This window comes from Hyaloscypha bicolor, assembly GCF_002865645.1.
Source record: "Hyaloscypha bicolor E unplaced genomic scaffold K444scaffold_191, whole genome shotgun sequence".
NCBI lineage: Eukaryota > Fungi > Ascomycota > Leotiomycetes > Helotiales > Hyaloscyphaceae > Hyaloscypha > Hyaloscypha bicolor.
This window is the reverse complement of record NW_020194693.1, coordinates 352,402-366,185: the sequence shown is the minus strand read 5'-3', so window position 1 is coordinate 366,185 and position 13,784 is coordinate 352,402. Positions and strand designations below refer to the sequence as shown.

Here is a 13,784-nt window from a genome sequence, read left to right as displayed (position 1 = left end):
CCACCTCACAAGGGCGCATCAAAAAGAACCGCCAACTACACCCTTCACCAACTTCCGTCCCAACCACCATTTCAAGATGGGTCGCTGGGGAGAGCACTTCTTTGAAGGTGACCACGATCTCGACGAAGCTTCCTACATTTCAGAGGACGCCGGTATCGAACTCTACTACTATGAGCCTGATAAGGATGATGCGAAGGAACCCATCGGTGGCAAGGGTCTTGAAATCACTCGTGGATATCTCAACGGTGGTGTCTTGAGCGGTCTCTTTGAGAAGTACCTCCGAGAGAAAGACGAGAAATTCTTCCTTGGCAAGGAGCTTCGCCTTGTGCTCACTGGTGAGTAGTGCCCTACTTTGCGTGTGATCAGGCCTTAACTTGTGGATCCAGCCGCTCTTGCCATGCGCATTGGAGCTACCATCGAACCTAAGTACATGGACATGCTCCGAACCAATTACAAGAAGATCCGAGTCGCGGCCAAATACTCTCTCCCGATCTGTGACACCGGTTTTCGTGGCCCGATGAAGGAGCAGTTCGAGACTGCCCTCACTCATTACAAGAACGACGGCACTCCATACGATTTCTTCGCCGATCGTTGCAAGGGTCCAGGATGTGGCAAGGCTAATGGCGAGCTCAAGGAAGGAACTCTGCTGAGGAAGTGTGGCAAATGCAAGGATGCCAGTTACTGTAGCAAGGAATGCCAGAAGGCGCATTGGGCTAAACATAAAAAGTTGTGCCAGACGCCGGAGCAGCGTGAGGCGGAGGAAGATGCTAGGTGGACAGGGAGTATCAGAATGCTCAATGTCTAAGCATTAGAACTTTGGTGGAAAATCTCTGCTGCTTGTTCGGAGTGAGGATCAATTATATATTTGCTGGTTTGCTTTCGGTGATTTCACAAGGTGGTGGTTTCATGGCTTCGGGGCAGGAATGGAAATGTTTTGCGATGTATTTGCTGCGAGACAAGTCGAACAACGGCGACGTCTATACTAAATAATCCCCGCTCTTTTAAACTGCATTGAAATAAAATCAGATTTCTTCTTCGTTATTTCAATCAAAATTGCTCTGCTAATGATTCCTGAAACATATCGGCTATGATCGATTCACCTCGAGCTTACGCGAAGTGGTTCTTGTAAATATCAGACGCGCCTTCGCTCCTTCTCAAAACATCTCCAAAACATCTTCGAAGACATAACAAGAGCTGCCACCGCACCACAATCAAGTCAAGGAAAGAAAGTGCTTCCGTCAAGGCTGCTTGCAAGTACCAGGACCACGTCGAAGTTCAGCGTCGATTTTAGAGCGACGAGGAACACTCCACCTTTATGCTCCATCTTTCACGACGCAGCAACCTCCCACTCACCTTCCGAAATCCAGAACCCGCCATAAGCAAGCATTACCTAGAGTTCAAGAACACTTCTAATCACGAGAGCTGCCTGAGCCGTCGTAATTCAGCATAGGCTTCATCTTCGTTGAGCATCCTCCAACATTCCTACAACAGCCATCTCCTTCGAGCACCACAACCATGCAAGACTCTCGCGAAGAACAATCTCCAAATATGACAGAAGAGAATTCCATCGCGTAAGAACTCTTCTAGATCCTGCTAGGCAGGAAGCTAACAAGCAGCAGAACTCCTCACATCGAACAAACCAAGGGCCCCGAGAATCCCGAAGACATTGCCGAAAAGCTCTCCCTCCTCGCCTTCGAACTCGCTGATCCAGAACAAGACCTTTCTGTTCAGGAACCAGGCTGCGGTGCGACCACGTTCACTTGCTTCCCGAATCTGCCTATCGAGGTTCGACTGATGATATGGAGAGCTACTTTTCCAAAAGGGCGACAGGTTAAGCTGAAGATGCAATGGGATACGGGAAAGTATTATGGGTTTCCCCTTCCTGTCACCCTGGAAGTCAACCATGAAAGCAGAAAAGAAACTCTCCAGCACTATCTGGTATACTTTCAAGGTTTTTGTTTTTCATTGGGTAGTCGGCAGCGGGAATACACTAGCTTGTTAATATGTCTACTAAGAGACTAAATTAACTAGTACATCCCGAACATCGGGACCAAAAATAATTCAACCTAATCTGGCAGACGACTCATCTTTTTGTTCTGAAACAACCACAAACTTGCCGGATAAAGATCAACTCTGGATCGATGACATTTGGTTACATTTAATTAAGGAATTTTATCTCCGAAAAGCGACGAAGAGATGATCAGGAAGCAGGAATGATAAATTTCGAGGAATGATTCTACACGATCTCGACCGCTTTTATCAGAACTTGGTACACCAAGCTTGGAGCCCGGTTTCTTTTATGGAGCTATTATTTTTTAGTTTATTTTTAAAGGCTTCCATGGCATATTTCCGAGTGAGATGCATAGGTCAAGCAGCGCATCCTCCTCACTACGCATACATAGCATATTCCAGGCACATCAACATAAGGAGCAAGGAAAGGAGTTAGACGACCACACAAACCTTAGACCTTCCCAAAGCTTTTATTGCTCACAAGTTTGGCCCAATATGACTCATTCAGGGAACTCATCATATTTATGCTCATCCAGTGATCAAACACTGGAGAATAGAACCTTTTCGTACGTTGTACAACTTCCCGCTCAGGCAAAACTGACTTTGTTTCCAGGCCAGAACCTCCAGCGCCCAATTCAGACGACATCGATGATGCGCTCGAGAATCTCTCATTGCTCCAAGAGCAAGCAGACCCGGTCCAAGGCCTCGTCATCCAGCAGCAGCTTGCTCCATCAAGCTTCCCAAAATTCAGCCTCTTACCAGCAGAACTTCGTCTCCAAACATGGAGGGGAAGCTTCCCTGCTCCACGCTCTCTCGATATTAGCCAAGCTTTCATCCGAATGCGAGAAAGGCCACTCAAAATAGATACATCGACTCTTACAACGTTACATGTTAATCAAGAGAGTCGGGGTGAGACGCTAAGGTATTACCGGGTTGCTCTGATTCCTCAGCCCTACAGACGGGTGGTGTGGAAGGTGCGGAGGTGGGGCGGCCACTACCAATGGCAGGAGCCAAAGCAAACAGCCCAGCCGCGAGTCTGCTTCAGTCCAACGAGGGACTTCTTCTACATGGAGGACCCACATTGTCTCCCTCGGCTGCGCAACTTGACTTGCATAGACGGACTCTCCATTTTCCACAACATCACGGAACTGGTATTGTCCAATGTGTGTTGGATCAATTGTGAGAGGTGCTTGGAGCCTATCCAGCGTTTTGATAGCCTGGAAAAATTGACGCTAGCTATCTCAATATCGCGTTGGGAAACCGATGGCCTGTGGTGGAACCCCGATAATTTGGAATGGATGAGTAGAGCGGAATTTTTTCGACGCTTGAATGAATATGCGGCAGAGCTTAGGGGGAAGGATCCTTCTCGCCCAAAGTTGGAGATTTCAGTGTGGCCAAATAGCGGTGTGCATCCATCTATGTGGATTAAAGGAAGAGAACACTCAGGGTAGGAGAGAGGTGGATTGGCTTGAAGGAAGATGATTTTAAGAAATAGAAGATCGATTCATTGAACTCACAGCTTTCTTTGTTGAAACTCTCTCCAGGATTTGCCTTTTTTCCCAAGAACAAAGCGTTATGAACGACACTTAATTTACGATGCTCATGTAAAATCTACGTTGCCCAACTTCGTAGTGAAAAGGGAATCGACCGCATTGACCAGCTTGGGAGCCGTGCATGACCCCTTTTTAGCCGAAGGCCTCCAGCAACATTGTCGGGGAGACCTATTTTGCAACCTTTACTGTCTTACACAGGTCTTGCATTGTATAATTAGTTTGTGGAGGTATTGATTATTCAATTCCAATAAGGATAGTAATTGGTGTTTCCTTTCAGCTACTTGTCATTTCATAGAGAAGATTCCAGGAACCAGCAGGACTCTACCAGTCCGCAGGGAACTGAAAAAGGCCCAAGGCAATGGAATGCTGGATTTCTTTAGGTGATTGAGTTCTCTTTAATTTTTAGATAGAATTGTATACAGATGTATACATGCCGGTAGCGGTAGTCGCCTACTATGTTCAACAGTAAAGCTGAGCCTGCCTTTCTTCGCCCCTCAATGTAGCAAGCACTAGAGCGAGAGAACGTGATACAGTTGCTCTAATCTCAGTCTGAAATGTATCTATCACATCACGGCTACATAGAGGAATAGATTTCCTCGATCGAGACACAATTGGTTATGGCCATTGGGTCAACTCGTGCTGCGATGTATTGCGCCGCATTCCTGCTCCCATCACTGCTTTCGTCAATGTAGAGAGTCGTTCTGAGACATTCAGACAATACCAAGTACTGACTGTTAATGATGACCCGTGTTGTCAACGATTACCGCCACAGCTCCTGAAAATCTCTGGAAAGCTGAATCGAACCATGTTTTGGTATGGTGGCCACGATATTCTTCGTAATCTTGTGAATGGATAGATCTCTCACGCCAACGATACTGTACCTGAGCAATTTCTTGAAGGGCCATTTTAACCCAGACGAACAGTCCAGCTATGATTCTATGCTTCAGTCCTCACTCTCGAACTCATAATGTGGTTCTGGGGTGAACATGAGAGAACAATAGTTGAGGCTTCGCTGGTGGCTTTCCCTATGTTGCAGAAATTGCGTCTCATAGAAGCCTCGTCTGAAAGTAATCAATCTCGCTACTAAATTATGGGTGAAAATCGGAGGAAATGGGTTGAGAGGTTTACGAAACATTTGAAAGTCACGTGGCCAACAATTCGACGAGATACATCCCGAACACCGTCATTACCAGGGAAGGAAGGACTGTCTTTGGACCAGGTTGGTAAAAGTACCCGCTCCACACGGGTCAAGCGGAACAGAGGGCTTGAGGAAAAACGGAGGAGTGCCATGGATCCCGGAAAGATTCTGAAGTGGAACTTGATAGACTGCTGAGCGGATATGGATCTTCTAAGAAGATGATTGCGCATGGGCAAAGGAGCAGTCTGTGGAGCATCAGACAATCACAAAAATAAAACCAGACCACTTGAAGTTTGCGTCTCATGAATGGGCCACGAGGATGAACACAGTTTCAACAACATGGACGAGTTGAGGAGTCCACTCAAAGATTTACGAGTCTGGAGGTATTGAAAATTGATGGCATCTGTGATCAGAAGGACGAGGGTAACTATGAGGACTCGAAGTTGAGTGGACCTCCTTACCAAGGTTGCTCTGAAGCTACCATGGAGTACTTCAAGAGAAAGCAGCAAGAAACAACAGTTTCCACATTCCGCGAGTGATTATTGTAGGCAAGAAGGGCACATTTGAGTGAGGCTTCAAAACTTGGGGATGCAGTGAGCAAAAGATAACTGACTGACTTCTTTCAAATTGAAGATCCTCTGTCATGGAAAGAGATAAGTAGATGATAATAGAAACTGACAGATTATTTCCAACCACGGTAGCAGAGGAATATCACATCGTAACTAGAAGTACTGAATACATAAAGAGTGCACGCTTATTTCATTAGCTTCAGTTTCTGACTTGTCGAGGACAGCACAACCACTCTCCGAAGTCACTGTAATTAAATGTTACTAAAATTGAGTTTAAATATCTCTTAAGATTATATACTATTATGCATTGCATCAGAAATTGATTTGAACTGATTCAGGGGCATTTGTTGACATTTGGATCCGCTCGCTTACGTCACGTGTTAACAACAGGTACCTTTTGGCTTTCAAACTCCGCAGGCTCTTGACACAGAACAACCCATGCATCGCAATCGGATACCCAATAACCTTACGGTTCACCCAAACGTGCTCGGAGTAATTAATTCATGCCCCTCCGCCATGGGAGAGCCGCAGTCTGTTGAGGGCGGCGAGTAACGCTACATCCGATCCCAACTTTTGCGGGTGCACATCGCCGGATGCCGACATGAATGACGTGACGAGGACTTTGGAACTTCAATTTGAATTGCCAGATTTTGAACTTGAGCTCGTAGCCCAGAATTCGGATACTTTCACATGTTCCCCTAAGCTGCCGCCCGAGCTTCGACGAATGATCTGGAGAGCAAGTTTACCTGGAAATTGAACCCTAGGCCTGCATTCGCTTCTGCACAACGTGAATACAAATGGCGCGACTGCTTGGTGTTACTCTAAGGAACCACGGAACCGCGACCCAAAGCTCCCTATCGCCTTGCATGTCAATCAAGAAAGTTGCCGCGGTACGTTGGACCGTTACACCATCACTTCCAGTATTTGGAGATGTGGCAAATCCATATCGAGGAGCAAGCATGTACTGCGTTCCCCTTTGTATAGACCCTACAGTCGACTGTGTTTCAATGAGTCTCCGGGGCCTCGTTTCACGGCCGAGATATTATCCCAGGTTATTGGAAATATTTTCCTAATGTCGAGAAACGCTTTGAGAAGATTCGGAAATTGGAGATACAGGACATCTAATGGCTCGAAGATGGTCAACATTGCTGCACAAACTTTTTACGCAGTGAGGATTCCTCAATCTATTTCACGAGCTGAGGGAGCTTCACGTTGCAGAACCACGAGACGTCACAGTCCGAAGATGAGAGACGAACCAACAGCACTAGAACCGTACCTGCAGATATTGTACAAGTGGTTTGAGGATATTAACGGCAGGCACCCTCCGCAAGCACTGTGTTCCATACCAGAAATTAACCCCACGACTGTCGATAAATTGAGCATCGTTCAGATGAAGAACATCGAAACCTTGGACGAATCCCATGCTCCCTAGATAAGGGACCAATTGAGTAAATGGCAGGCACAATGACTCTCCTATCTCAATGTTGCAATAGCAAAGCAATCAATAACATCTCAAATCCCACAATTCTCTCTCATCTCCAATCTCAGTGGACAAAAACAATCATAACTCGAAAAAAGTCCGATATTATTGCACGTATCTCACACCCCACTTATCAATCGCAGAATCGAATCTTCCCTTCCCCAGGATCCCCTTGCCAAAAAAACCAAAATGCGTATGTTACAAAATTACACTGTTGCTTGAGCGACCCTTACATTATTTCTCTTTCGGTTCTCTGATCGTTCCACCGTCTATAATACACTCCTTCCATGCAACCCACCTCGATCCAAAACCCTTCTCTCAAATGATGGATTAGATGGGTGGGCTAAGTAGACTTCTCCCCCATAACATCAACGTACCCCCTCCCCTTCTTCTTCCCCTTTGCCGTGCCCTTCCTCCCCCCAGCGGCCGACGGCGGACCCAGCAGATCATCAATACTACTCGCGTTACTCATTCCTGTGCCCGGTCTACTCGGCGGTGCGGTAGGCGGTCCACTGCCTCCAATACTACTCCCATTACTGACACTCCTGCTCATTCCCGGCGGCACCAAATTCGACTCGCTCTGCGACGTAAGAGGCGGACCAGCCTCGGAAACGGCGCGCTGAGCAGGTGGCGGAATCCGCGGCGTCGACGTCGGCCCAGCGGTAGGCGGTCCGCTTGCAATTCGAGGTGGGCCCGCTCTTGGCGGCGGAGGGGTCGCAGTCTTAGCTTCCGTGTTCTCGGCGCCGGCCTTCTTGTTGATCCAGCGCTTGAGCTCGGGGTCGTAGACGAAGTTGTTGGCTTCACCGAGCTTAGCTTTTATGGGCTTGTTGGGCTGCGCACCCATGTCTGGCTCTTTCTTGGAGCCGCCGAACCAGCCGCCGAGACCCCAGCCTCCGCCCTTCTTCTTTGCGGCTTCTGCTTCGTTGGCTTTTTGTGCTGGATACTGTGTTAGTGTGGTCAGGGAAAGAGGAGAGGAGGGAAAACGTACCATCAGCTTCGGCGGCCCTACGGAACGCCTCATCGGCCTCACGATCTTTCTCAGCTTTGGTCTTTTCTCGTGAAGTTGGAGCGGCTTTCAAGGCTGGAATGTCGTCCTCGTCGTCATCTATGAATGATTTTTTCTTCGGCCTTGTGTCGACCGGAGAGTCTGGTTCATCATCCATAGTTGCAGGTTCATACGACGGCGGTTCGTAACTGCTGCTTGGTGGTTCATATCCACCTGTGGCCGGGGGCTCGTAGCTAGATGGCGGTGGCTCATAGCCGCCAGATGCTGGGGGCTCGTAGCTGGATGAGGCAGGTTCATACCCGCTTGAACGAGGAGGCTCATAGCTTGAGGAGGGCTCCCGAGAGAAGAGTGGCTGTGGGGGAGCGTATGATGTTGTTTGCTGCGTGCCCTCGTAATTGTTTAGCTGTTGAGGAGAAGAATAGATGTCCGCAGGAACTTGTTCAGTGACAGGAGTAGTTGGTTGAGGAGCATACGGTGATTCAGCATAGGGAGAGCCAGTATTACCGTAGGGAGTGTATGACGATTGTGGTGTGTAACTGGAGCTTGTCTGTGGCGTGGAAATACTGGGGGGGTTGACCGGATTGACTGGCTGTGAGCTTGGACGATAGTCGGACATCTGGGACATCTGCCGTTGTGGTTCGTAGCGTCGGAACTCCCCGGATGATCTTTCTTCCATCGAGCTTCGAGGCTGGGATCCGTATGATGTCGCAGACTGGGGCTCGTGACTGGGTGGTGTGTACGGAGCTCCAGGAGCGTATCTTGATGCAGCCTTCGTTGTTAGCCCAGCAGCGCTGCCATTGATACCAAGTCCACCGTTGTAAGAACCATACAACTCTGCATTCGAAGGCGAACGACTTATCGTTGGGGTACCGCCAGCAATACGAGCAAAGGGACCAATGTCATTCGCACTTCCGGCACTTGATCCTGCTGCAGCAGCTTCAGTCTCGTCGCCAGCAACGAATTTGTTAAACATAGTAAATACGGAACTCGTGGCCTTCTCGACCGTTGGTTTCTTGATCCAAGAACCCGAGTCGTCTTTAGGCGATTGCTTTAGTCGTTTACTCAGATCATCAAGGGCAGCTACCAAGTGAGGATGGTGATATGGTGATCTCTTTGTTTGCGATGTAATCGAAGTAGCGATGGCTTCGCAGTATTGAAGCGCTTTCTCTCGGTAGCCATATTCAGCCAGAATCGTAGCATGCTGCAACTTGTAGACTGAAAGATGAGGGATGGAGATCGCCAAGTTCGAGGTATTTGAGAGAGACATTCCATATTCAAAGACCTCACTGAGGAGAATGGGTTCCATCTCTCGGTCAAAGTCGTGTGGTTGTCTCAAGTGATCCGATCCAACCAGGACGATGGTTGATGACGGGTCATCAATTCCACCAAACATAGAGTGACTTCTTGCAAACAAGAAGCAGATGTGCGCCGCTTCGGCACGGCCATAACCCGATAACAGCTTGCCAAAGGCATTTAGAGCCAGACTGTCATCGACACTTCTGTTGCTCAGAACAAGCCCGAGAGTCTCTCGCCATCGATCAAGCCCATCAAGGGCATCCCTTGATGGCCCAGCAGCATTTGAAGTGCTGACCATCTGAAATCCTGCTCGAGCAGATGGGGGGACAAGCTCGTCAATACTTTCCTCGAAGTTGCCCGCAAAGATTTCATATAGAGCGGCAAGAGATTGTGTGTTGTCTCCGATATTCTTGACCTCCTTCTGAACAAATTCTTGTGCAACCTGCTTGTAGAGGTCACGAGACACAGTGTTTGAGATAAGCATTGCGTGGGCCCACAATCTTTTGTCAACCGCTTCCCATACTGCTTTCTCACGCTCACCGCGTAGAAGATATTTTCTCAGTTCCTCAACCGCGCCAGGGTCTATCGGGTCGGCGCTTGGCGCATTTGCAGATCTTGAAATCCCCGAAAGTTCAGCTCCAGTAGCGTACAATGGAGCATCCAAAGAAGTATCGTCTAGTCCTGGAGATAGTACAGCACGGACTGCCTTCATAACGACGTCGTTCCCTTCTAGAGTTCCATCGTTTTCAATGAAAACACGCAGGATCTTCCAGAGCAATATCCTTTCTTCGATACGTTTGTCTTCGTGGGACAGTTGCGACGCCGATCGCAGATATGAGGCATTCTGTTCAAGGATCTCGATCCCAGAGGCCAGCCACGCGATAACCTCTTTCTTCTTCGCCTTGCCCTTTAATGGGCCGGGGAAGCTAGTCAGACGTTCCGGAAGAGGATCAACTTCCTTAATGTTGCGGATTTTAACCTGGCCAGGGCTTCGAACAATCATTGGGGTTACTTGATTGATTCCATATCGAGGGACATCCGTTGGAAACGAGGTCATGATTGTGCCACCAACGCCCCAAGCAAAGACGGGAGCTCCTTTCCATCTTTGCAGAGGGTCATGTTCACGACCATCTGTAGGAGTAACGTAGTTCAGGCCTTGTGAAAAACCCCTTGGTCGACTCATTGAAGATGGCACGGGCATCGTCGAGTATCCAATGTTTGGTCTTGGCGATGGCGGGACCTCGACCGATGCAGGACGTTGATAAGGGACTGATGAGGTCATTTCTAATCTAGGTCCAGCATAGGCCGACCCTGGAGATTGTGTCTGTGATCTTTGTGGCGGCAAAAATGCTTGTGGTGGGCCGGTAGATGGTTGTTGAGGTTGATAATTCGGTGTTGCCCTTTTCGGAGGAGAGCTCACGAGACGGGAAGAAAGTCTTTGGGGTGGAGGGGGGGTATGAGAAACGGGGCGAGTGGTATGAGAAACTGGATGAGTGGTATGTGGAGGTGGATGGGTAGAATGTGGAGGTCGTGAAGCGGGCTGTGGGGGCTGTTCTTGAAGCTCGCCATAATTACGGGCCGCAGACAACGACAGCTGCTCGTTTTCGTCGACTTCACGAGTAGGAGGGAGGTGACTTGTTCTAAGATTTGACTCGTAACCAGACGAGCTACCTCGGCGATCAAAGCTCGCCGTTTCTGAGTACGAGCCATGTGATCGCGGATCTTGACTTCTCTCAAAGTGTGCAAGAGGGCTCGATGTCCGTGGTTGATGGGGCAGGGGTGGTGCGGATTGCGGTAGTTGATTAGAAGGAGCAGAGTTGTAAGATGGCATACTTTGACGTGGGTTTGGGGGTGCAGGTGAGTATCGAGACTGAGATACAGGTGGCGGCGGTGCTGTATGGCTGTGAGTAAGCGGCGGCGGTGCTGGCGAATACCTTGTTGCTACCGCGGGGACGGCCACATTCCCAGATGGAAGAGAAGCATAGGGGCTGACTCTTTCAGGGGCAACCAAGCCTTGATGTGGAGACGGAGGCTGGACAGGGTGTTGTTGTACAGATGACGGAGCATATGGTGGCCGACCTACACTCGGTGAGGCGGGATGAGTAGGGCTTGGTGCGCCATAGGGTATTTGTGCGGGCGAAGAAAATGCGCTCGAATGTCTTGGGGCAAGTCGAGGTTTTGTTGACATTGGTAACTCTTCAAAAAAACCGCTTTGTGATTTTCTGACGGTTTTGGCTGGGGCCTCTTGAGACTGCGCTGACGGCGGCGTTGGAATTGACTGCATTTTACTCCGCGGAACACCGTGACTGCTTGTTGGGGGCGATAGACTTGACGTAGACCCTCTCGACGGTGGTGGTGGCTGAGTATACATACTGCTGCTTCTCGGAGGAGGAACACTTGCAGCAGGAGCATTGTTGTAATTTGCTTGCATGTGTTGAATGCTCACCCGCTTTCGAGGTTTCACAACGTCCATAGGCAAATCGTATGGCGAATGATAACCACCTTTAGACTTGTCCGCGAAGCTTTGGGCTTTGGAAATTTCGGGCCTCTGTTGCTGTTGCGTCGGGAAAGTAGACATTGAAGGGGACATATAAGACGAAGGTACCGCAGCTGTGGAAGCCGGTCTGGTGAGATCAGTCAACATTGGTCCAGAGGGAGCATAATTATTGCTTGGTGCAGGTGCAGCTGTATTCGCACCGGGAGGCAAATAACGACTTGTGCCACTGCTTCCAGCGCGACCACTGCTCCCCGGTCGATTCATCTGAGCTGGGCCACCAAGACTGTCAAACCCAACCACGTGACCATTTGGCCCTGCAACTGGCGTTGGAATGGGGGGGCTTTTTTGTTGTGAAAATGCGTCAGTGATATTCTGCTCGTCGTTATCCTCCAGGAATCCTTCATCATCGCTTCCAAAGAGAGCAGCTGGATCTAGAGCATTGTCCTCGGCGTCCTTCTCAGCAGGCTCATCGTCATCGGGGAGAAGTTCGTCCTCGTCATCGTCCAAAAATTCATCACCAGCCAATGCCGCTTTCCATTTTTCAGCAAGATCATCTGCAGTTTCCGTTCCTAAGCCCGCTGTAGCTTCAGGTTGGTTGTGCGTGGCTGCATCAGGCTCTAAAAGTACTTGGGACAACACAGTACTTATTGATGTGCCGATTCCTCCGCCCCTAGCCATGTCTAGTGAACTTTGAGCGCTTTCCATACTCTCCTCTTGGATGATATCATGCTGAGCACGAGCGTGGGGTAAAAAGTCCGTCGAGTCCATAGCTTGCATAGTTGATTTTCTTTCAAGATATGGCCCCGACAGAGGTTCTTCGTGAGTTTGATCATCTTTGCTAACTTGAGCAAAGAAATCATCCTCGGCTTCATCGTCTGTAAATGTTGGGTGATTTGAGCCAGATACACGCTCCACAGATTGGTGGTTCTCCGGGGATTGGACGAGGGGAAGGCCTTCCTCATATCGAGCCTCGGATTCCTGGTCCTCTTCTTGGCGAAGTTCTCCTCCATAAGATTGGCCGTAGTCAAATGGCCTTTCACTTTCCTCAACTTCGGCCTCCGGGAAAAGATCATCAGTTGCTTGTTTGGTGGCTGAAGTTCTAGCAAAGAAGTCGGCATCAACGTCGTCGCCCTCGTCTCCAAAAGGATCCTTTGATTCATGCTCGACCTGGTTCATGATATCCTCTGCTTGGCTGTGGGGTAGTGATTCATCAGGGTGAAAAGTTGGAGCTGCATGTGTGGGTGGCACTTCTGGGAATGAGTTCGTTCTGTCTGATTTGGCCATCCCCTTGAACGGATCTGTATCGGTTCGTTGAATATTCCATTTTGGATCCACCTCATCGTCCTCGCCCCAGCTCACTTCATCCGAGACAGTACGGGCAAATGACATGTGCTTAGTTCTGTGATTCGGGCCTTCTGATGGAAAATTGGCCTTGTCTCCTTCAACCATGTCGGGGTGTGATCCGCCATTATGTATTGGGTTCTCAACCAACTCAACTCCACCCGGACTGGCTAAGGATGTGGCGAGCGCATCTCGTAGATTGTTTAATTCGGGATGTTCTTTATTATCCTCGCCTGCTTCCGCAGCTGGTTGTTGGGCCTCCACAGCCCCATTTGCAGCATCTTGGGGTGGAGTCGGTGGAGATGGACCTGGCAGCTTCAACGGAGCTATGTTCCCACTCTCAATTCGAGATTCATCCGCTAGGCCTTCTCTACTTAACCTATAAGTGTCGAGACCTCTTATATTACTCGCGGCATCTGACCTTGTTATCGGCGCAGCTAAATCCGGCTTCGAGGGCTCGAGGATGGGCTCCGGAATTAATGGACCAGACTGAGGTGATTCGGGAGATCGTGTCGCAATTATGTCTGCTGAGGAATTCGGCATAAAAGCAGGGTGCCAGAATGCATTTGGAGATTCTGTTGACATTGCGTATGTAGGCGTTCTGAAGGAAAGAACTGAATACTTGAGTATGTCAGCAAAGTTGGTCCCCCCTTCCTTTCAACATAGCTGCCGTCATCCCAGGAATCGCCCCATCGGGACCACAATAGACTCACTGATACAAAGATACCCGCTAAACAACAAATTAAATCAGGTATTGAAGGTGGAGAACTGAAGCCATTTGCTCCAGAAGGCAGGTGTTCGTGGGCGAATCGACAGATCGTAGAGAGATTCTTGGATGGACATTCGCGAAGGGACGAGGCGAGGTTGAGGCCAGCTTTCTGTGAGGGCTGGCTG

General features: G+C 49.2%; 3 protein-coding genes across 3 annotated transcripts; 2 read left to right on the top strand and 1 right to left on the bottom strand.

Annotated features, from left to right (window-relative positions):
* Window positions 1-76: 76 nt before the first annotated feature.
* On the top strand, window positions 77-805 carry K444DRAFT_712917 (uncharacterized protein; the record flags this gene model as incomplete). The annotated part of the gene is made up of 2 exons (XM_024888286.1): window positions 77-335; window positions 387-805. The coding sequence occupies 2 exons, from the start codon at window positions 77-79 to the stop codon at window positions 803-805; spliced, it is 678 nt and encodes a 225-aa protein (XP_024726169.1).
* Window positions 806-2,505: 1,700 nt separating this feature from the next.
* On the top strand, window positions 2,506-3,484 carry K444DRAFT_712915 (uncharacterized protein; the record flags this gene model as incomplete). Its single annotated transcript, XM_024888285.1, has 2 exons — window positions 2,506-2,576; window positions 2,624-3,484. 2 exons carry the CDS (start codon window positions 2,506-2,508, stop codon window positions 3,459-3,461), a joined length of 909 nt encoding a protein of 302 aa, XP_024726168.1. The 3' UTR covers window positions 3,462-3,484.
* Window positions 3,485-7,093: 3,609 nt separating this feature from the next.
* K444DRAFT_638768 (uncharacterized protein) lies at window positions 7,094-13,475 on the bottom strand (the record flags this gene model as incomplete). The annotated part of the gene is made up of 2 exons (XM_024884302.1): window positions 7,094-7,686; window positions 7,739-13,475. 2 exons carry the CDS (start codon window positions 13,473-13,475, stop codon window positions 7,094-7,096), a joined length of 6,330 nt encoding a protein of 2,109 aa, XP_024726167.1.
* Window positions 13,476-13,784: the final 309 nt, after the last annotated feature.